Source organism: Zeus faber (assembly GCF_960531495.2).
Source record: "Zeus faber genome assembly, chromosome: 7".
In the NCBI taxonomy this organism is placed as follows: domain Eukaryota; kingdom Metazoa; phylum Chordata; class Actinopteri; order Zeiformes; family Zeidae; genus Zeus; species Zeus faber.
This window is the reverse complement of record NC_137203.1, coordinates 13,605,321-13,627,227: the sequence shown is the minus strand read 5'-3', so window position 1 is coordinate 13,627,227 and position 21,907 is coordinate 13,605,321. Positions and strand designations below refer to the sequence as shown.

Here is a 21,907-nt window from a genome sequence, read left to right as displayed (position 1 = left end):
ATAAATCATATCAAAGCCTTCAGTTCTTCCACAGGTGACCACCCATCAAGCGACAGGAAGTTGGTTTTGAATCATCTGAGAGCTTGCGTTGTTATTTCTAGGTTGAGACAGGAGGCAAATGATCCACTCTGCTTATCTCTATCTCTCATACACACACACACACACACACACACACACACACACACACACACACACACACACACACACACACACACACACACACACACACACACACACACACACACACACACACACACACACGCAGTTGACTTTGTGCTGGTGTTCAAAGCCAGCAGGTGTCCTCCAGGCTTTCTCTGCCCGTCTTCTTCTTCTTATACACTGACAATTTCTGCCTATTTAGGCATTTTGTTTCATCACTCAACTGTGAAATTAGCAGATTGTTGCCGTCGGTGGATTAAATTAGGCTGCCTATGTTTGTTTCTGTCTACCAGTGTGTGTGTGTGTGTGTGTGTGTGTGTGTGTGTGCGTGTGTGTTTTTATGCTGTGCACACCGCTCTGTATGTTATTCTGCAGCTATTAACCTTTGCATAGAAACGCAAGTTAACATCACTCAACTTGTTCCATTCAATTACTTTTTAATAGCCGCGAAAAAAAAGTTTCATATTTGCCTTATGTCACACACACACACACACACACACACACACACAAGCTCAGACACAGTGGAACAAGCACACCGAAATGGAAATGCATGGATTCACACTTTGCATATGCATTGCCAAACAAGTTCCATTTTGAAAAATAATTATGCCATGAAATAGCAAGTAATGTTTTTAATTAGCTATCATGACTTCCACACCCACACACTTTCCTTTAGTTGTCCTTAAATCTTATTTTGAAATGGGCTTTTGTTTTTAATGAACTTCTTACGTGTTTTTATGAAAGCTCTTATGTCTTTTTTTATTTGGTAGCGAGAGGTATGAGACACATTAACACGCCTCTTAACATTGCTGACGGTACTTGACGGACAGTCTCGCAGTGGCTCGGGAGGTCTGGCTCTCCAGCTCTGGAGGTGGGGTGGTCGTCTGGCAAACGGGAGGGTTGGCGGTTCGATTCTGGGCTCCCCCCGGCTAACCTGCCGAGGTGCCCTTGAGAAGGACGCCTAACCCCCTGAGAGCTCCCGATCAGCTGGTTTTCTCCTTGCGGCGGACTCCGCCGCCGGTGTGTGAATGGTCGATCATGAGTTATGTGAGACGTAAAGTGCTTTGAGCGGCCCGAGTGGCGAGAAAAGTGCTGTTGAAACGCAATCCATTTTCAGCATAGGACTTCACCCAAGTCTCCCATCTTTTCCTGACAACGGCTTCTATCACGCCTCACCCCCCCCCCCCCCAACCCCCTGTCCCCCCCCGCAGCGGGCGGACGTGGGCCTCTCCGCCCTGACCATCACCCCGGAGCGGGAGGGCGCGGTGGACTTCACCACACGCTACATGGACTACTCCGTGGGCGTCCTGCTGCGCAAGGCGGAGCGCACGGTGGACATGTTTGCCTGCCTGGCGCCCTTCGACCTGTCGCTGTGGGCCTGCATCGCCGGCACCGTGCTCCTGGTCGGCATCCTGGTCTACCTGCTCAACTGGCTCAACCCGCCACGCCTGCCCATGGGCTCCGTGTCCTCCACCACCCTCTACAACTCCATGTGGTTCGTCTACGGGTCCTTCGTCCAGCAAGGTAAGATGGAGAGGGCCGGGGAATCAATCAAGGGTGTGGAGGGAGTGAAGCTGTGTATGTTGGATATTTGGATGACTGATGGATGGATGGATGGAATCTATGCAATGATCAGAATCAGAATCTGTTTATTCAGGGACTTATCTTACCCCAAGCTGGGGGTAAGTGGCAGGATGGCAGCTTTTAACTTAACTCAGCCTGAGCAGTATGGCTGTACTGGCTGTACGTATAAAATATGAAAATATATAAAGAATATATGGATAGATGGATATAATGTTGGGATGAATGAATACTGTATTGATACAGTATTTATTCATTCTGTACAATACTGCATTTATACAATAGGACGGGCATGGATAACAGTGTATAAGCAGGTATCATGATTGAACTGTACAATGGAATTGTCTCTTGCCTCTATGAGCAAGACGAAGAAAGGTGAACGAGGGGGCACGAGGTCCAAATGAAGGCGAGAAAGAGCCAGTGAAATTGCTGATTTCCACTCGACGAAATAAGCAATTCAAATGAGGAAAAATTCTGTTGGAGTGTAGATTGACCTTTCCCTGTTTGAGCAGAATGGTGGAATAAGCGGGGGGCGGAGAATAATGACCTCATTCTGGCCGTCTATCCGAGGTGTTTCAGCATCCCTTTTGGTGGCGCTCAGGAGGCGGAGATCAGACAATTGACAGTTTGGGAGGGATTAAAGTTTAATCAACGCCCAAATAGAGCCACGGGGACACAAAGACGGGGAGAGGAAAGGTCAACGAAGGGAGAAAAAATGAGTGACTTTAATAATAACGTTGAATGATAGAATGTGTCCTATGTGAGCGTGTAACCGTATTGTGGTGTGTGTGTGTGTGTGTGTGTGTGTGTGTGTGTGTGTGTGTGTGTGTGTGTGTGTGTGTGTGTGTGTGTGTGTGTGCGTGCGTGCGTGCGTGCGTGTGTGTGTGTGTGTGGGTGTGTGAAAAAGAGGGCGATAATGAGACAGAAAGGTTAAATGTGGTTCACACACTTGTCGGTGCATTTTTGTGAGTGTGTGTGTGTGTGTGTGTGTGTGTGTGTGTGTGCGCGCGTGCGTGCGTGCGTGCGTGTGTGTGCGTGCGTGTGTGTGTGTGTGGAGGCAGATAAAACAAGTGACCCTAACCGCTATGTTGTTTGTGCGCCACCGCTATAATGCCGCGGGAAGCGCAATAGTAAAAATTTTTCAGCCACATTAATTATGCAAATGTTTTTTTGGAGGAAAGGTTTTAAAGTTGCGTGTGAAATATTTGGGCTCCTGAATGAGCTGCTGATGAGCCCGCCGCCGATCGGTAAATAATCCTCCATCTTAGGCTACGGGTAATGGTGGTAATGATGATGATGATACATGTTAATTGCAGTTTGATATTCACAATCGTTCCTCTTTTTAGATGTAATTAACATTTTAGTCATGGCACCATTAGGGGGGGAAAGAGGTAGAGAGAGGGTGAGCGAGCGAGAGAGAGAGAGAGAGAGAGAGAGAGAGAGAGAGAGAGAGAGAGAGAGAGAGAGGGAAAATGAGAGGGAGGCAGAAAGGAATGGGATGACTCAGGAACCTCCTTGCTTTTTGTCTTTGCACGCATGAGGGGTTTTTATTTAGCTTTTTTTTTTACAATGACGACAAATTGAATGTCCTTTTGTGTGTGTGTGTGTGTGTGTGTGTGTGTGTGTGCGTGTGCGTGCGTGTGCGTGCGTGTGCGTGCGTGTGCGTGCGTGTGTGTGTGTGTGGCTGTATGCACGTGTGTTTGCATGCGTTTTGGCCATGAGTATCTACTTTTTTTAATGTCTTACTGAAATTCGAACAGTTTTCACATCTGCACACAGAAAACTAAAGCTGCCAGCTGGAAACAAACATCATAATATGTTTTTCACGGCGATAGAATGTAGAACCACTTTTGCCTCCTCAGAAAGGTTTGGACCAAGCCTCTTTGAAGAACCCTTTGTCTAAGATAAGAAAGGGTAACACTTTTTTAAATGATTTGCACCTTTGACACTTGCCTTGTGTGTTTTTGTTTCAATGCCCTTTTATATGCTAATTTACTCAAATGTATCCCAAATTTTTTTTTATTTTAATGCATGTGCTGACGAGAAATGCTAGGGTTAGGGTTAGGGTCAGAGTTAGGGTTAGGGTCAGAGTTAGGGTTAGGGGTTAGGGCCATAACTCAAAGGTTAATATGAGTAACTCAAAGAGCAGTCCACCAAATAAAGTGCTACGTGGAACCCCAGAGCCTTTCAAAGAACCAGTTAAGACCCATTCATTTTAAGTGTGAAGGATCAGTAGACGAGGATTTCTTCTCAAACCTTTTTTTACGGGAGAACTATCCACCTACGATACATGCCAATTTTAGAATCACGTCACAGAACAACAACTTCAAAGAAAATGGCTTAAGATGACTCTGTAATATGCTGATTTTATATTATTATTAGAGGTATTCACGTGAGAGATTCATTTAATTTTAATATGTGTAATCATATAATGTTAAAACATACAATAATTAATAATACAATTAATAATTATAACAAAGCTGCAGGTAGCAACAGACGGGGTCCTGTTTAGTCATGTTATGTCATGTATGACAGGTTTCGAGGTTCCGTAGTCTGAGGTCCCCAAAACTGCGCTGTGATTATATGCGGGTACGTTTGGAGCGGACCGAGGGAGTCTCTCCGACCGTGTCACACCGGGAAAAAAATCGCAGATTCTATCTTTAATCGCTCTCCTTTTGCGGGGACTGTGCCGGGCTCGGGTTGGGAGGAGGGCGAGTTCCGGGTGGCCTCGACCCCGTGCGCGCTGCCGGCCGGAGAGCGCCGCGGCCAGGGAGAGTGCGGAGGAAGCACCGGCGCTCCTGCTGTACGATTGGCTGTTAGTGTCACATGGTTGTTTCTCTGCTCTGTACGATTGTCTTTTCTTGTCACATGTTTTGTATAATTCAGCACAAGTTTGTTTTCGGAGTTTCCTTTAAACGCAGCCCCAGTTCAAGCTGTCTGTCTAGATGTTGTTCTCGCAAGTGCCTGGAGGGGAATGCGTTCTAAAAGACCAAGCTTGGACCTGTATAAGTTCGGATGATGATGTCACAAAGCGGCCTGCTCCTGAAACTGATGAAATTACTACAATTTTTCACTCATTTCTGTTCCAAATGTAGATCGATATTGATCAAACTTGAAAGACAAGACGTCTGAAATGTCCCGGTTCTCACGAGACTTCAACCATGTCTGTGTCATGTCATAGATACAATTTAACTGGATATAAATTTCAGCATTGTGCAAGCCTGTGTACCCATCAGCCAGTGCAGTAAACATTTCCATGGTAACAGCGAGCTTCACCAATCAGAGTGGGTAGTGCACATGTAATAGTTCTCCATGACATCACAAATACGACATGTTTTTCTTTGAAAGAAGGTTGATATCATACAGACTTGTGGCTTCTACGGAAGCAAAAACTAATTATTATATACATTGCGTAATATTTCCGCAATTATTTATAAACGTTTCAAACCCTAATGCTAAACCCTAATCATAGAAACTACACAAACTACAATTCTCCACCATTCTTTATTCATCTTGATGCAATTGTCCCATGGGTAAAGTCGTTGTATTATTAAAAACCTAAAAATGAAACCCATGAATGGGTGAAAAACGACATGGATATGTTACTCGGGGTTGATTTGGTCGGGGAATAAACCTGCACTGGTAGAATTGACATGTGTAATTTGCAAATCCCTGAATTATATGTTTGGCCATTTTAAATGGAGCCCCCTACTCACACTACCACCCCTCTAAAAGTACAAGTACAAAACAGCTGACTTTATTTCGGTAGCTCTTTTAATTGCTGAGATATAGGGCTTCAAAGGTGACCTCTGGTCAGGGTTCAAAGGTCCATATCTCAGTTTATGGTCCACTGAAGTCTCTCAAACTTACATATGTTGACCTACAAGACGCGACCTTTCCTAAAATGTGTTTTGCTTTGTTCTACGGCAATGTAAAGACAAAATCTGGTTTTATTCCATTTAGAATGTGAAGGGTATTGGAATCCTCACTTGGCACCTCACTGCCGTGTCAGGGTTTGTTTTGTTTTACTTTGGAAATGTAGCGACAGATTTACATAGATAGATATCCCAAGTGCACACACACACACACACACACACACACACACACACACACACACACACACACACACACACGGCATAATGGAGCTGAATATGAATGATATGGTTGAATAGTCAAGCTTGACACCAGAATTTTGCTGCGAGTGTGAACGAGAGAGAGAGAGAAAGAGAGAAAGAGAGAAAGAGAGAGGGGACGGGTGGCAGAGAGGGAGATGCAGGGAGAAAGCTTTTGTTTGCTCGTTTTTTCTTCTCTCTATCTTTCTTCGCTTGTTCGTTTGTTCATTCTTTCGTTCGCCCGTTGTTTGTTCCATTCTCGTTCATTCTTTCTTCCTTTCTGTCTCTCCTGTGAATTCAAGTCAAGTTTATTTGTCTAGCCCGTCATCACAATACAGTCTCAAAGGGCTTCACAAACCCACATTTCACATAGAAATCAACGACATCCCCTGTTCTGAACCTTGATCCGGGCAAGAAAAAACACTCCCAGAATACCCTTAGAGGGAAAAAAAAAAGGAAGAAACCTTGAGAAGGGGCCATTGGAGGAGGACTCCCCCTTCCAGGATGACCGGGCCGCAATGGATGCAGAGTGGGCAACACTGATAATACAACAAGGCAAATCATAGGACATTGTGCTTCTATTCAATGTACTGTCAGAGCTAAACAGTATGATGCTGTTGCTGGTGCAGAGCGCTGCAGGTCGACGCCTCCAGGGATGTGGTCCTCATCGGCCCGATCCAGGTAGCTGGCAGCAGCCTGACCCCGCAAAAAGAGGGGGGGAGGTAGGACACAGTGGGTGAATATCTAGACCTCATGTTCCAGCGCTAAAGGATGAAGGCAGGGTGAGGGGCAAACTAACCGGACGGGCGTGCTTAACCCCATGCAAGACGTGCAAAGACTTTGCAGCCTTTCTCCCTTTAGCATCCATCCCATGATTCTCTTCCACTCATCGAATGCAACCGCCTCACCTTGCCTCCCTCGCCTTCCATCTCTTCCTCTCCTCCCCCCAAATCTCTCCCTCCCGGACGACTGCGGCTACAGCAGATTGTCTGTGTTCACAAAACCACTCACTGGTTCTTCCCATCCGCCTCTGTGTTCATGTGGCTCCGTGTGAATCTTTGTGTAGATGTGTGGTTCAGAATTCATAAACTTGACTTGAGGGAAGTCATTTTGGAGTCTTGAAGACTTTACCAGGGTAGTGCAGTCGCCCATTTTCTTTATCCGGAGCCTATCTCAGGGGATAAAGGGGTCAGGGAGGCGCCATGAATGTGTCCATATGTGCTGGTATTGGTATTAGGGTTTTGGGAGGAAACCTGTTCTGAGGACATGCAAACTCCATGCAGGCACAATAAAGACAATAATACAGAGACATAAAACCAGCACACTCCGTAAGGCCTTTAGGATTTGGTTGGATTATTAGCCAAAGTGGACAGTTAACACATTTACTCACACAGCTATTGCGGCTGAACCCATTAGAATCATTGACTGAGTTTAATCAGAAGAATACGCTGAAAATGTATGAAACCGAGACACTGGACAACTAACACTGACATTGCACTGACCTTCAAGTTTCAGAGATGCTTCCTCAAGGATCCTCAGGATGTGAACGCAGAGAGAGGTTCTTTGAGGTAGAGAGGGATGTCCCTTGGAGGCGGACGCTCCGTGGGGTTGCTCTTCCGACAGGGGGTTTGGCCAATCTCGCAGCTGCTGTGAGGACTTCAGCAGCAGAGCAGGGGAGCGTCAGAGGACGATTCCGGAAGCTTGAGGACAAGCTGAGCTGCGGCATTCTGGACAGGCTAAGCAGGGGTTGATCCATAGATACGCTGATCCGCACGACGACGGAGGCCTTTGATGACTAGGCAGATGCCCAGGGCAGGGGAAGGTGCTGGGAGGTGCAGAACCTGCAGAACTGGATTGCAGATGCGTTATGAACCTGACAGGGATGGCACTTTGAATCCCTCAGAAACACCAAAAGACAACTAAGAAATGACAATTTTGTGACATAACGGAGGCCATTTTAGAGAACGTTGGCCTTTGTTCTCGTACTCCTAACCAGAGCTGTTTCCAAAGGGCACACTGTGAGTGTATAGAGTCTGATAAAAGAGCCGCAAGGTTTATTCGATAGAAAGATCATGGCCTGACAATAAAGGTTGCCTGGTTGCCTCGGGCAACCAGATTCCGGCCATTGTCAGCCATCTTGGGCCGTCTGGTTGCCCATTGTCAACCACTTCTCCTTTGACATGCGTACAAAAGCGGCCAGTCAGAGTCAAGCGTAGACAGTCAGATCACACCACAGACTCGGACTGTCATCTTTATCCGTGCTGTTTGTGTATGGCTACAGTGTAGGAGCAAGGACAAAGTAACAGGTTATTTGCATCTGCATGGAGACCGATCGTTAATCTGCATACTTCAGTACGGTTCCACAGTTTCACACCGCTTCTATTAGAGACACCTAAAGTGAGCTCCTGTCTCTGGGTACTTTTTGGGAGAGTGTTCAGCTCGCGGCACAGCCACGTATGTCTGCACGTGGTGAGGGCAGAAGAGCTCTACTCGGTCCAACACGGCGAAAGTGAGAATATTAATATATGGATTATAATTGTAGAGGATCATTATCACTCAATGTTGGCAACCGTTTTGGCAGTCTTGGCAACCAACGGCTGATAAAAAAGTTTTGAGTCGGGCGCTGCCCCTGCTTCATTTTCTCCTCAATTCACAATGTTATGAATTGTTTTGGTGCGTTTTAAATATAAACATCCAGTCTTGAAAAGTGAAAGAACGTTGAGACGTGGCACGGTTACAGTTTAACACTTGACGGTGACGCATAGATCCGTTAGGCAAGCCGCGGCACTAAAAAGTAATCGTACGTGAAGCGAAGGGTTCACAGATAATGTCTGAAAGGTCCATGGTTCGAAGTGCCCCCAGACGGTCCCCCGCACGCTTGCTCCCTCGCTCCCCCGCTCCGAGGGAAGCGGGGCGCAGCCGACTGTGCAGAGCCAAAACGGATTACATTTGGAAGTAACCTCTCTAACTCGGCCGCTCGCTTCGGCGTTGTGTTTCTGCAGATGCAAAGCGGTCGCCTTTCGGTGGGAGGGTAGTCTGCCAAATGGACTGTGAACTCGGCTGTAATTGAATTGTGCAAACATGCAAAGAGGGTTAGCAGCCATCTCACAATCTGCACCAGAAAAACCAACGCTGTGTAGGTGGGAGAAAAAGGCACTTCTTATTTGAGTCGGACAATCAGTGCTGGAAGGAGAGAGAGAGAGAGAGAGAGAGAGAGAGAGAGAGAGAGAGATGTATGTTTGTTTTCTTTGTAATGGAGGTCTGCTAATGTATTCAATGCATTCCATTTTTCACCATTTAATGGAGTTGAGTTGGGGGGACGGAGGACATTTCCACGCCCGCCCTCTCATCCCCGCCGCTGTGAAGAGTTTTGCCTCCAACCGCTGTCATCCCTCCCTTCCTGTCTCCCTCCATCCATCTCTCTATGCCTCCGTCCGCCGTCCTTCCCGTCAGGTAGCGGGCATGACTCTGCTTCGCCTCCATAGGAAGTAGGAGCTGAAAGCGGGAGCAAAACCCTGCTGTCATGTTCAATGTTGGTTTTCCTTTACTCTCTCGCTGTCTTTGCCAGTAGAAGGAGGAGTCTTGCGGAGAACAAGACACTATGTATCTGTGTGTGTGTGTGTGTGTGTGTGTGTGTGTCTGTGTGTGTGTGTGTGTGTGTGTGTGTGTGCGTGCGTGCGTGCGTGCGTGTGTGTGTGTGTGTGTGTGTGTGTGTGTGCGTGTGTGTGTCTGTGTTTGCATGCGCGGCGTTGTCAGCAGGATCCTCCACATTAGCGCTCCCTCCCTACCTCCCTTTTCCGTTGGAGCTCCACACACTGTTCTTCCTCCATTTGTCTTCTTAGCATTAAGCTATACTCACTATGTACTATCAAGCCGCTCCCTATTTTTTCCCTCCATAATCTTAATCTTCTATCTATCTTATCTATCTATCATCCATCCATCCATCCATCCCTCTTCTCTGCCCTAGTGTGGGCGTGTCACTGTCACCCTCTCCACCACTCCCCTCCTCCCTGCAGCTCCCCACTTTCATTATTCTGTTCAGAACTATGGTGTTGTTGTATCTGTCTATCTGTCTGTCTGTCTGTCTGTCTGTCTGTCTGTCCCGCCCTTACCATTCCGTCTCTCTTTCCCTCACTCACTCACTCGCTCCCCCACTCCCTCACTCACCCTCCAGTCACTGCAGTGAAATCATATTTAAATTGTGTATGATGGTATCTCGTCATCGTGTTCCAGATCCACAGCTCCTTGCAGGGAAACTGAAAAAATCATGTCTGGGTCAAAGATAATTACATTTCGAGATCAAAATACCCCGAAAATATGAATGTTAACACCTTACAATGTCGTCCTAAGCTTGTGATCCATGTTATATGTCAGATGATCATCTCCCAGGGGTGCGGTTATCAAAAATAACCCCTCTGCTCTGCACCGGGGGTCCTGCTCTGTGGATCCTTTTTTTGAAGATATATTCGAAATAGGACTCAGGAGGTTTCAATAAATGTCAAATGTTGACCATGATGGAGGGTTTATTGGAGTACAAGTACTTTACTTATTAGATGCACAGCAAGTGTCACATAATAAATACAATACATTTTACATCAAATAATAAAATATTAACAAGAGTCGCTAAGTAAGTGACTGTGTAGAGTGGCTGGAGTAAATTAAAAAAAATATATATATATATATCAGATTAAAATACATAATAATAATAATAATAATAATAAATAATAATAATAATAATAATAATAAATAATAATAATAATAATAATAAATTACATTTGAATTAATTAATAATAAAGATATTATGAATAATAATAATAGTTAAAGTTAAAAAGTTAAAAAAAGTTAAGTTTTAATAATAATACGTTGAAAATGGAATAAAGTGACAATAGGAATAAGGATAAATAATAGATTCATGTGCGGCGATTGGAATTTCGATCTGCATTGAGGTTGTATTTAGCACCCTTGTCCTTCAGAGCTTCAGTCGTACAGTTTCAAGGTATGGATGATATTAAATATGTTTATTCTCCCTGTCTGTACCCTTCCCGCCCTCACACACGTTCTCTTCTGTCGACGCTTCCTCCATAGTTGGGTCACTCCATGTTTGGTCAGGACCGTCTCACACTGTCTGACTCAAGGTGGAGAAACAGAGAGGAAACAGAGAGGAAACAGAGAGGAAACAGAGAGGAATTTGATGCATTTGATGATCTTCTGAAAAAATGTCCCTGTTTCATGCAGTATGTTGACCTCTAGTGCCTTGGGGACCAGTTCAAAACACCCCAAACTTTATGTCGTTAGAAGACAATGCCCTCCCGGTTTGAGTTGTTTATGTCCGTCGCTATGACTAACTAGAGGACCAGCTCTGACTTCCAGCATTGAAATAGTTTCTTAATTAATTCCAAATGTTATGAAGGTCAAGCTTTGATCATAAATGCAAAATGCAATAAAACAAAGTCTGAAACGGCCTCTTTCTGGTTATTGCCACTTGTTGCGAAAGCTATTTGCTGGTAATGATATTTACTCATTAGATATTTTCTCATTAGCACGCTGTGTCGGTTTGTTTAAAAGAGAAAGACAAACAACGGTTGCAAATAATTTTGAGGTTATCCAAAGATTGTTTTGTTTTTTTCCAAACGTAATTCGACTGGTGCCTGGCCATTAAAACATAACAAATAGATTTAGCACACAAATCAACAACAACAAAATGTCAAATGGGCATTTAAAAATCATTTCAATTGCTTCAAAAGTATAATTTAAAGTTAAGTGTGTTACGTGAACAAAATCCTACTCGGCCTCCTGGCCTCTTATTTTAGAACTTTTTTATAACAATAAAGGCAAGATAAATGGAGAACAGGGAAGTTTTGACACTGACAGGTCACCACGCGTCTACACTGCGGAAACGACTTGTAAATGATGCTTTTAACTCCGTCGGCGTCACCGGATGGAAGGCTACACATTTGAAGGTGAACGAGTCAGCGCCGCAGGCCCCCAATGTAAGACGGTCAAGACGGGCCCCCTTCACAATCCATCACGTTCGGCCTGCTATTCAGTCTGCCCGTCCCCCCTAATTCACTTAACTCACCGGAATTGCGATCGGGTTTTCGTATAGGATTTGCAGCGCACAAGGTAATGTTAAACGTCACGGTAACATAACGTGATGCCAGCGGCGAGTGAAAGAAGGGAAAACACGCGGCTTTAAAACGACCAGCCACAGCGAGATGCCCTGCACAGCGGATGCCTTAAATGAAATATTTACCAGGAAAACACTCCGCCGCGGTATACTTGGCAAAATCCAGGTGTCGGAGGACCGTAACAGATGAAAACATTTTGGTGACAGCGCAGGTTTGACATTTGCGTCTGCCTTCTCAGGAAAGTGTCCCCCCACCGTCCGCGGGATGCTCATGCGGGGACGCGGCGGCGGCGGCGGCAGTTGTCGTGGTAATTGGCACCGGCACGTCCTTTTGCACCTCTTTCTCACCACCTCCAGTGGCGTCGGATGAGCGCACACTCCGACCGCTCTCGTCTTTCTTCTGAAAGAAGCGGCCTATTTTTGGAGGCGCTGTCTCTTCCCTTCCTCGGCTGCTTCCTTATATTCCGTCTCTGGAGCCCCCCCCTTTTGTGTTTCCTCTCCTCCGTCCTGTCTCTTCACTCTTCTTAGTCGTGCACCTGTCCGTAATGACCGTATGTCGACTCCGATTTCCGCGCGGTCAGACTTGTCACAATTTTTAACAAACCACCCATTACTCCTTATTTAAACGTAATTGTTTAATATTATCGAAAACAGTTTTATGTTGTTGTGTATTGTTATTTATTTGGTGAATGAAGGACATCAGGTACGTGACACCGTGGAGCAGAAGACTTGGCTCATTGTGTACTATAAATACCTGCCGCCTGAGCTCACCATAAAAGTTTACTGGCCGTGTGTATACTGTAGACTCAGTGCTTGAGATGCTTGAGATTTTATGATACGGTAGCGGCGAGATAAAGAGGGGGCCGTGCGTGCGGGCCCTAAACCGCTGCGGGCCCCAATGCATTACCTGCATATATGGTAGTTGCGCTTCTGGTTAAAGGCCATAATTGGACATAATTCTTGTTATGTGCGCTCTAACATGCTGGTTCTTCGGACCTAGTAGGGCGGGGCGTAGACACATTTGATGAGGAAGAGCAAAATTAAGAACCAGAAAAACAAAGAGAGGAAAGTGAAGAGAGTCGAAAAAAGGTTTTGAAGAGAATTATGGACACTGGGTTAGTGTGCAGGCTGCCGCTGAGGTCGACAAACCTTTAGAAACCAGATCATATAGCGAGAGAACAGAAACGAGGAGACTGTTCAAAGAAAGTACCTGGAGAAAGAAACAACAACAACCCCTCTCAAACAGAGAGGAAGATCTGGAACTTAAATCGTAACGGAGGGACCGAGCAGAGGAGTTGTCCCTCTCACCTTCACCCAGTGGGAAACAGAGCATTATAGATTATGGGGCGGTTTCGCAGACAGGGTTTAATTTATATCAGGACTAAGATGATCCTACTTCAATTCATTTATGAGACGTTCCTTAATTCAAGATTGATTGGTTCTAGACTAGGAAGCCCGCGGCTGAGGTCATTGAGGTTATTGAGGAGTAGTCAGCTCCTCCTTCTCTGTTGTCAAGGTCCGACCTAGAGGCCCACATCCAGTAATCCAAAAATGAACCCGCTCTGGCACGGTTTCATTCAAGCCTTCACGTAGACCTAGATTAGCTCTAATCTTCCTTGTTGAAATCAGACTAGGGTAGGTCTCAGACTATTTTAAACCAGGACTGTGAAAGGCCATTTCAGTTATTCCAGATTAAAAATGTGGTTTAGTCTAATATCAGGCCTAATCGGTGTTTGCGGAGCCGCCCCATGGTGTTATCCTGTGTTACGCATTATGGTGCTATTCTGCATTATGGTGTTGTTCTGCATTAGGGTGTTATACTGCATAATGCTGTTATTCTTCATTATAGTGTTGTTCTGCGTATGGTCTTATTCTGCATTAGGGTGTTATTCTGCGTTATGGTGTTATTCTGCATTAGGCTATGTTTCTGCATTATGGTGTTATTCTGCATTAGGGTGTTATTCTGCATTATGGGGTTATTCTGCATGATGGTGTTATTTTGCATTAGGGTGTTATTCTGCGTTACGGTGTTGTAATGCATTTCAGTGTCATTCTGCATTATGGTGTTATTCTGCATTACGGTGTTATTCTGCATTAGGCTATTCTTCTGCATTAGGGCGTTATTCTGAATTAGGGTGTTTAACTTCATTTCAAACTGGAGTTCTTACTGTGCCTTAAGCTGTCAGTGGAGCTTACAGCTCCACTGAATGAAGCTGAAAGCCCCTTTAAACCAACAAAGTCTCAACTTGGCCCTGACAGGCCGTGATTGGGCCACTCAGACACTCATCATATGGCCCGCCCCCCAGTATATACGGTATACTGGGTCATCACCTGCCATACGTCCTCGTTGCTTGTTCTCCGCTGTTGGAAGCAAGCCTTCTTTTTCCGGAAATCAAGCTTGGGCGCTCTTTCGAGGGTCAGCGGGCGCTGGGGGGCCCACGAGACCCGGCACATCAAAATGTTGGAGTTGGAAGCAGTCCCTGTTACACTTTGCACCATGGGTGAGGGGACACCATGTCCTGATACGTTCTGACAACACCACGACGATTGCATATATCAATCGTCAGGGGGGCGTCCGCTCCATAGCCATGCATCAGGTGGCGTCAAGGATTTTGCTGTGGGCCCATTGCCACCTCTGTTCCCTGTCAGCATATCACATTCAGGGCAGACAGAACCTGGGAGCGGACTTATTATGAAGAAGACGGCCGCAAGCGTCAGATTGGCGCACTCATCCGCTGGTCATGGACATGATCCGGCGTCGATTCGGCCGAGCCGGGGTAGACCTCTTCGCTTCACAAGACACGGATCATTGTCCTCTATGCTACTCCATTCGGAACTACGACCCTCCGTTGGGTCGTGATGCCATGGTTCACCACTGCCTCCGGGCTCATTTGTATTCTTTCCCTCCCCTTCCGACTGCTGCAGCAGGTGCTTTACAAGGTGAGGGAGGACAGGGTGGTGGCCCCTTGGTGGCCGACACAGACTTGGTTCGCGGACCTGAGGTCCCTCATCCTGAGTCGCTGGCTAAACCTGTGGGTGCGGTTGCCGACTCCGAAATGGGCTTTGGTTTTGGTGTTTGCTTTGACGAAAGAACATAAACGCGGGATTTAAATCGACCACGATTGATCTCTCTTCGTTTTCCCCTCCTCCCTTTGCGTCAGAGGGAGAGAGGCTGCACACTCTTTGCCCTGTCCGGGCGCCATTGGTCTTTGTGGAGCTCACGAGCTCCCTACACCAGTCGACCTGCTTTTTGTCTGTTATGGATCTCGGACAATTGGGAAACCTCTGTTTCGTCTCTCTCGCTGGATAGTGGAAGTGATCTCATTAGCCTACTCCTCCGTGGGGCTGGAATCCCTAGAGGGTCTTAAAGTGCATTTGACTAGGGGTGTGGCAATCTCGTGGGCATTGTTACGGGGGGGTGGTATTGTAATTAATCTGTGCACCCTATGAATGGGTTCTTATATGCTGGAATTGGGGTTTGAGGTCACATCTGCCAATTGGTCAACCCGGACCCTGGGTTTTATGTCTCTGCCTTTGGGGGCGTGCATAGGACACATTGGTTCTGACATCACGGTCAGTGAGGGTGGTGGGTACACAATATGGCATCGTAAGAACTTTGAGTTTGAAATGAAGTCAAACGGTTGTGTTGTGCTACAACCCTGGTTTTACAAATGGAGAATGAGAGTTCTTACCGGTAGCCTAACTAACCTGCTCACTCAAGATCTGAATATTATGCCAGAGGACGTATGTCAGGCGACGATCCAGTATATATACTGGGTTGCGGGCCATGTGATGGGTGTCCAAGTGGCCCAATCACAGCCTGTCAGGACCAAGTTGAGACTTGGTTGCTTTAAAGGGGCCTTCAGCTTCATTCAGTGGAGCTGTCTGGAGACAGCTTAAGGCGTAATAAGAACTCTGACAACCCAAATGTTATTCTGCGTTACGGTGTCATTCTGCATTAGGGTGTTATTCTGTATTATGGTGTTATTCTGCATTAGGGTGTTATTCTGCATTATGGTGTTATTCTGCATTAGGGTCTTATTCTGTACAAGGGTGTTATTATGCTTAAAGGTGTTATTCTGCGTTAAGGTGTTATTCTGCATTATGGTATTATTTTGCATTATGATATTATTTTGCATTATGGTGTTGTTCTGTATTATGGTGTTATTCTGCATTATGGCGTTATTCTGCGTCAAGGTATTATTCTGCGTTCGGGTGTTATTCTGTGTTAGGGTTTTATTCTGCATTATGGTGTTATTCTGCATTATTCTGCATAAATGATGAGACGCGCAGCAGGAAGGCGTCAGCGGCAGATGATCAGTCCTCAATGTTCTGCCTCTTCGTTATGTGGCGAGGAAGCTTTAAAGTGTGTCAAAAATCTAATAAGAGACTGAAGAAGTTGTGTGTGTGTGCGTGCGTGCGTGCGCGTCTGTGTGTTCTTTCTTAGGAAAGAATCTAAAGATTTCATCAGATTTTTTCATTAGAAGTGCAATATTTGGGATATTGTAAAAAAAAGAAAAAAGAGAAGATAAAATATGCTGATCCATTTTTAAACTAACCAAAAAAAGTGTATTTATTAATTGATGAGTTTGAATTAGGAAAAAAATAAAATGGACAAAAAATATATTAGACATGTATTTTAATTATTTTATTTAGTTAATTTAAAAAAGTAATAAAAAATTGTAAGTAATTTAAAATAGACCGTCTTCATGTTTCAATTAGGAGGGATCTCACGTAAATAGAATGAATCTGATATATATACGATCTGAATAACTTTACATTATAAATGAAATACATAGATAACACACATGTTTCTTTAATTAATCAAAAATGTTAATTTATACTGATATACATTAATAATGTGACTGATCTGCTGAGCTCATTACAATATAAAAACAATTTGAAAAAAAAATAGATAAGTCATAATTATCACGTTTTTTCGGTTTATCGAGAATAATTGCTTGATTAGATTTCCAACCGCACACTCGCTCTTCTGACTATAACTGAAAGGGAGAGGGAGAGAGATTGGACTAATAGAGAGAGAGAGAGAGAGAGAGGGGAAGAGAAAGGGAGAGAGAGAGAGAGAGAGAGAGCGAGAGAGACAGAGGAAATGTTTTGAGATTCGGTGAGGGGAGGAAGGAAGAAAGGGGTGGAAGGGATGGGGGGAGAGCTGCTGTCATGCGTCGCTCCTGCTCTCCTCTGAGTTTTGTTTGGGAGTTGGAGGCATGGGAGAGAAGCATATCTTCTTTTTTTTATTCCTTATTTTCTTCGGAGCCGAGTTAAATAGGTGGAAGACTGACAGCATCTGCTCGGAATTGTGTGTGTGTGTGTGTGTGTGTGTGTGTGTGTGTGTGTGTGTGTGTGTGTGTGTGTGTGTCAGACTGTGAGTTATGTTAGGAATCACTATTTTACAGTATTCGCACCAAACACCATGTACCCTCTGTCCTTGGAGACAGAGGGTACATGGTGTTGGCATCCTGTTTTTGGAGATAGTATCTTTCATATTTTCTCTCTTTTGTACTTTTTAGGATTATGGAATTGTTGTTTTTTTTTGGTGGGTTTTCTTTCCCATCGCATTATTATTTTCGTCCCCTTGACCATCCTGCAAGATGTACTGAGATGTGTGACTGAAGTAAAAGCACAAATACCCTGACACAAGAGTATTCTATTGAAAGTGAAAGGACCACATTCTACTTCAGTAAAAGTATAGAAGTACTTTCTCTTAAATGTACCGATAGTATTAAAAATCAAAATACTTGTCATACCCAGTGCCTTGATATACTATATATTCTGCAGAGGAGGCTCATGTACTTTAAAATAACAACAACTATTTTACTCCAAAGAGCTTTACAGTGGGCAGGGATACAAGGAAAAAATGGCAAAGTTAATTTCAACATATATATATCTGTATTAGGCTTGGGCAATTGGACGAATATATTCGCAACCGGCGATTGGCTCAGTCCATCGGCGGTTGTGTTTTTTGATTATTATTTTTTGGACTATTTTTGTCCTGTCTTTTATTTTTCAAATTTAATGACCTGTAAAGCGCAATTCAAAGCCCGCACGAATAGGAGCTGATATTCCGCGTCGTCGCTTTTACCGTGCCCGGCGCTTTTCTCACCGTCTGGGGAAATCCAAAATAAATTACCGTAAAACCCGTTTCCAGGTCCTTCTGAAACGGGCTTTCTTTCTTTCTTTCTTTGGAAAGAAACACCATAACGCAGAACCTTCCGTTGGTTGGGGTTCTGTTCGGGTTCAGGTAATGGAGGGACAACACGACGGCGCAGAGCGCACTCAGACACACCCGTTACCGGGGCGTGGCCGGTCCTGGAGTAAAAAGAGTGAAAAGTTGAGCCGATGGCTCCGTCTCCAGAGAAAAAGGGGAGAGAACGAGAGAACGAGCTGGGTGATGAAAGGCAGCGTAAGAGAGCGGGGAGAAGTTGGGGAGAAAGGAGGGAGGGAAGGGATCGACATTGTGTAGGATTGACAAGGGGGGGGGGGGGGGTGGACAGGTGGGAAAGAAGACGTGAAATATTTAGAGCGACACTGTTTAAGTTGAATATTAGCAACTCAAACACAATCAAGTAAGAGGAGCTCTGTCTTTCTGTCGCACACACACACACACACACACACACACACACATACACACACACACACACACACACTCACACACACACACACAGAAAGTGTCCTGGTGGAGTGGAATTTTGCTGGTGGAGTCATGTGTGAAAAGTTCCACATCATGGTCCCACTACCCCGCAGGGGAAACCATCGTAAAGCTCTCTTTCTTCCAGGGAACTTGTTCCTTTTCAATAAGTTAATATGGGTCTCTCAGGTCCCCAGTAGAAGCTTTTAAAGTGTTTTTTTTTTGGTGAAAATACCACCGTCCAGCCTTCAGCATTTGAGCCATTCTAACAGGCGACCAATCCAATCCCTTACTGTAAACAGGCTGTTTCAGTGGGTGGTGCCAGCCTGCCGAGGCCTCTAGCTCTGTGAGCCAATGAGGTTTGAGCACAAGTTCCGGGTTCGGTGAGCCAATGGCGAGCTTTACTCTGGATTCCATTTCATTTTTCTGTGAACTTTTTCAGATTTTTCCTTTTCACTACACTTAAATCTGTTTCTCAACAAATTTGTGGTGAGAAATCAGCAATCCAGTTTTTGAATCTTCGCTCATATTATATCTACAAGGTCTCATTTATAGTTTGCTCCGACTTTCACCGCAGTGTCCGGAGCAGCGCGGAATAAAATAAAATAAATAAGATGTTCACCGCAGTGTCCGGAGCAGCGCGGAATAAAATAAAATAAATAAGATGAATACATCTACGGTTTTGTTTGGAGAAACACAGACTAGATCGCACAGTTTTCCAGGTCTTACAGTTTTCCAGGTCTTAAAGCTCTCTAGGTCTTGAAGCTCTCGAGGTCTTAAAGCTCTCTCGGTCTAAGACCTCTCGAGGTCTTATAGCTCTCTAGGTTTTCGAGTTCTCTAGGTCTTGAAGTTTTCAAGGTCTTCAAGCTCTCTAGATCTTGAATCTCTCTAGGTCTTAAAGCTGTCTAGGTCTGAAAGCTCTCGAGGTCTTAAAGCTCTCGAAGTCTTAAAGCTCTCGAGGTCTTAAAGCTCTCTAGGTTTTAAAAGTTCTCTAGGTCTTGAAGTTCCAAGGTCTTAAAGCTCTCTAGGTCTTAAAGCTCTCTAGGTTTTAAAAGTTCTCTAGGTCTTAAAGCGCTCTAGGTCTTTAAATCCATATTATTTGATATGTGTCTACTTCTCATGAAGCCAGACTGTGATTCGTCTACAATAGTATCCAAAAGTGACTTAAGCCGTTTGGCAAAGGCAATTGCTAACATCTTGGAATCGTAATTTAGAAGACTAATAGGACGCTCAATTATCAATCAGCAGTGCATCCTTTTTATGTTTGGGAATAAGTGTGATTAACCCTTGTGTTGACATAAGAGGGAGAGATTTATTGGATGTGCTTTCTGAAAAATACCTCCAATAAAAAAGGGGCCGATTGTTCCACAAATGCTCTGTAAAATTGTGATGTAAATCCATCCACGCCAGGAGATTTGTAATGCTTGAGGCTGTTGATGGAATCAATAATCTCTTGTCGAGACCGTGGAACAACACAGGCCTCTTGGTCTTTATTTTTAATGGGATTAACATTGATTGATTGATTCTAAGAAAGAGGCTGCATTCTTTTCACACTTTTTGTGATGTACTGTGTACAATTTGCTGTAGAAGGTAGAACAATATGTAGAAATGTGTTTAGGGTCATCACATACATCGTTGCCAAAGTGAAATTTCAGTGAAATTTTGCAGAATTATGTTCCCCCTTTTCAATCCATTTTTGTCTCGACCTAATAAATGCACCTTCCGCTTTCATCCTGTACATATTATAAAGCTTATTCCGATATTCAGCAAGAGCTTCTATTTCATTCAATGACAGACATTCAGGGGGCTGATGGGAAAGGGAGGTGATGATGGTAGATATTATATTATCTTCATCCGTCCTCCTTGACTTGGCTAGATCATACCTGTATTTCCTCAGGAACTTGGGAATTTCAAATTCCGTCGGGGATGGTCGCTCAGGAGGTAGAGCTGGTGGTCTAGTGATCTAAAGGTTGCTGGTTCGATCCCACGCTCCTCCTGCTAGCATGCTGTAGTGTCCTTGAGCAAGACACTTAACCCCTAGTTGCTCCTGATGGCTGCGTCCGTCGGTGTTTGAATAATTGTAAGTCGCTTTGGATAAAAGCGTCTGGTAAATGTTAAAGCTCTCTAGGTCTGAAAGCTTTCTGGGTCTGGAAGCTCTCGAGGCCCTATAGCTCTCGGGCTCTTAAAGCTGTCTAGTGTTTACAGCTCTCTAGGTTTGCTCGAATGTAATAAAATATTAATTACTAGAATAATAATAATAAATAAAGAGCATAATCTTATATTTTGGACTGTAATCTATTTCAGAATAAAAATATGTAGAGATAAAATATATCCTCAAGCTCCTACAGCCTGATGAAAGTGCTCAGTGACACAGTCGGCCACTCAATAAGATGGCCTTCGCTCTCTTTCTCTAGCGCCCGCAAATTAACATTTAAAATGACATTTTTATTTCTAATTCTAATTTTCTCAACAAGAATTTTCATTTGGCTCTGTATTTGTCACGCTGTCTTCTAAATGACAAAAGTCGGCCTCCATCACTCTCCCTAGTGGCCATCTTTAAAATTGTTCTTGTTTTACAGCATCTTTTAAAAAAAAGGTTGAAAAACGTTTCAGAAATTTCAGTCATTTAAGCACGGCACAGTGCTTAAATTTGACATTCAGTGAAATAAACCCCAAACTCCACAACACTCAGCGCTTCTCACCGACTCTGACAAACGAACAAACCAATCCATTCATTGTTATTGAGAGTCGGATTCCACACGCGAAAAGCCGTGACGCGCTGCCGCGTGGAACTGGAGTGTCCGACGGAGGCTCCAGGATGCCTTCACGTTTTTCAACTCATGCGACAATTTTCGCTCCGGCAGTATGACAGGTCGTGACCGTCGGTCAAGTTTTTATTTATTTTTTATCAGAACTGGGCTTAAAACTACGTAAATAAGTAGTAATCATAAAATAATGACATTATTTGTACTCCCTCTATATGTACTATCAAAAAATCAACTTTGATATGAGAGAAATGCGTCTTTTTTGTTTTGGTTTTTGTTTGCACTTTACAAACATGACATGAAGGGAGTTTGAAACTGTTTGAACTCAAAATTCATGGAACATGGTAAATGTTCAGCTGAACAAGCTACTCACTGTTTTTGACGCGAAACCCAGACGCAGTTCATCCGATGACCACTAGGCGGTAATCCGAGTCTCGGCTGACGCAACCACCAGGTCGCTGCTTCTGCTTCTCGACGACTCAACGCTCTTTAGGGTCAAGAGATTTTATTTTTGTTC

The 21,907-nt window shown here is 44.5% G+C and overlaps 1 protein-coding gene across 1 annotated transcript in view; it reads left to right on the top strand.

The window, feature by feature from the left end:
• The window catches only part of grid2 (glutamate receptor, ionotropic, delta 2), a gene marked incomplete at both ends in the record, with an annotated part of 557,550 nt that overhangs the window by 441,786 nt on the left and 93,857 nt on the right, over positions 1–21,907 (top strand). Inside the window, 1 exon segment of the mRNA XM_080004041.1 lies at positions 1,371–1,683. Coding sequence (XP_079860167.1) covers positions 1,371–1,683 — 313 coding nt within the window.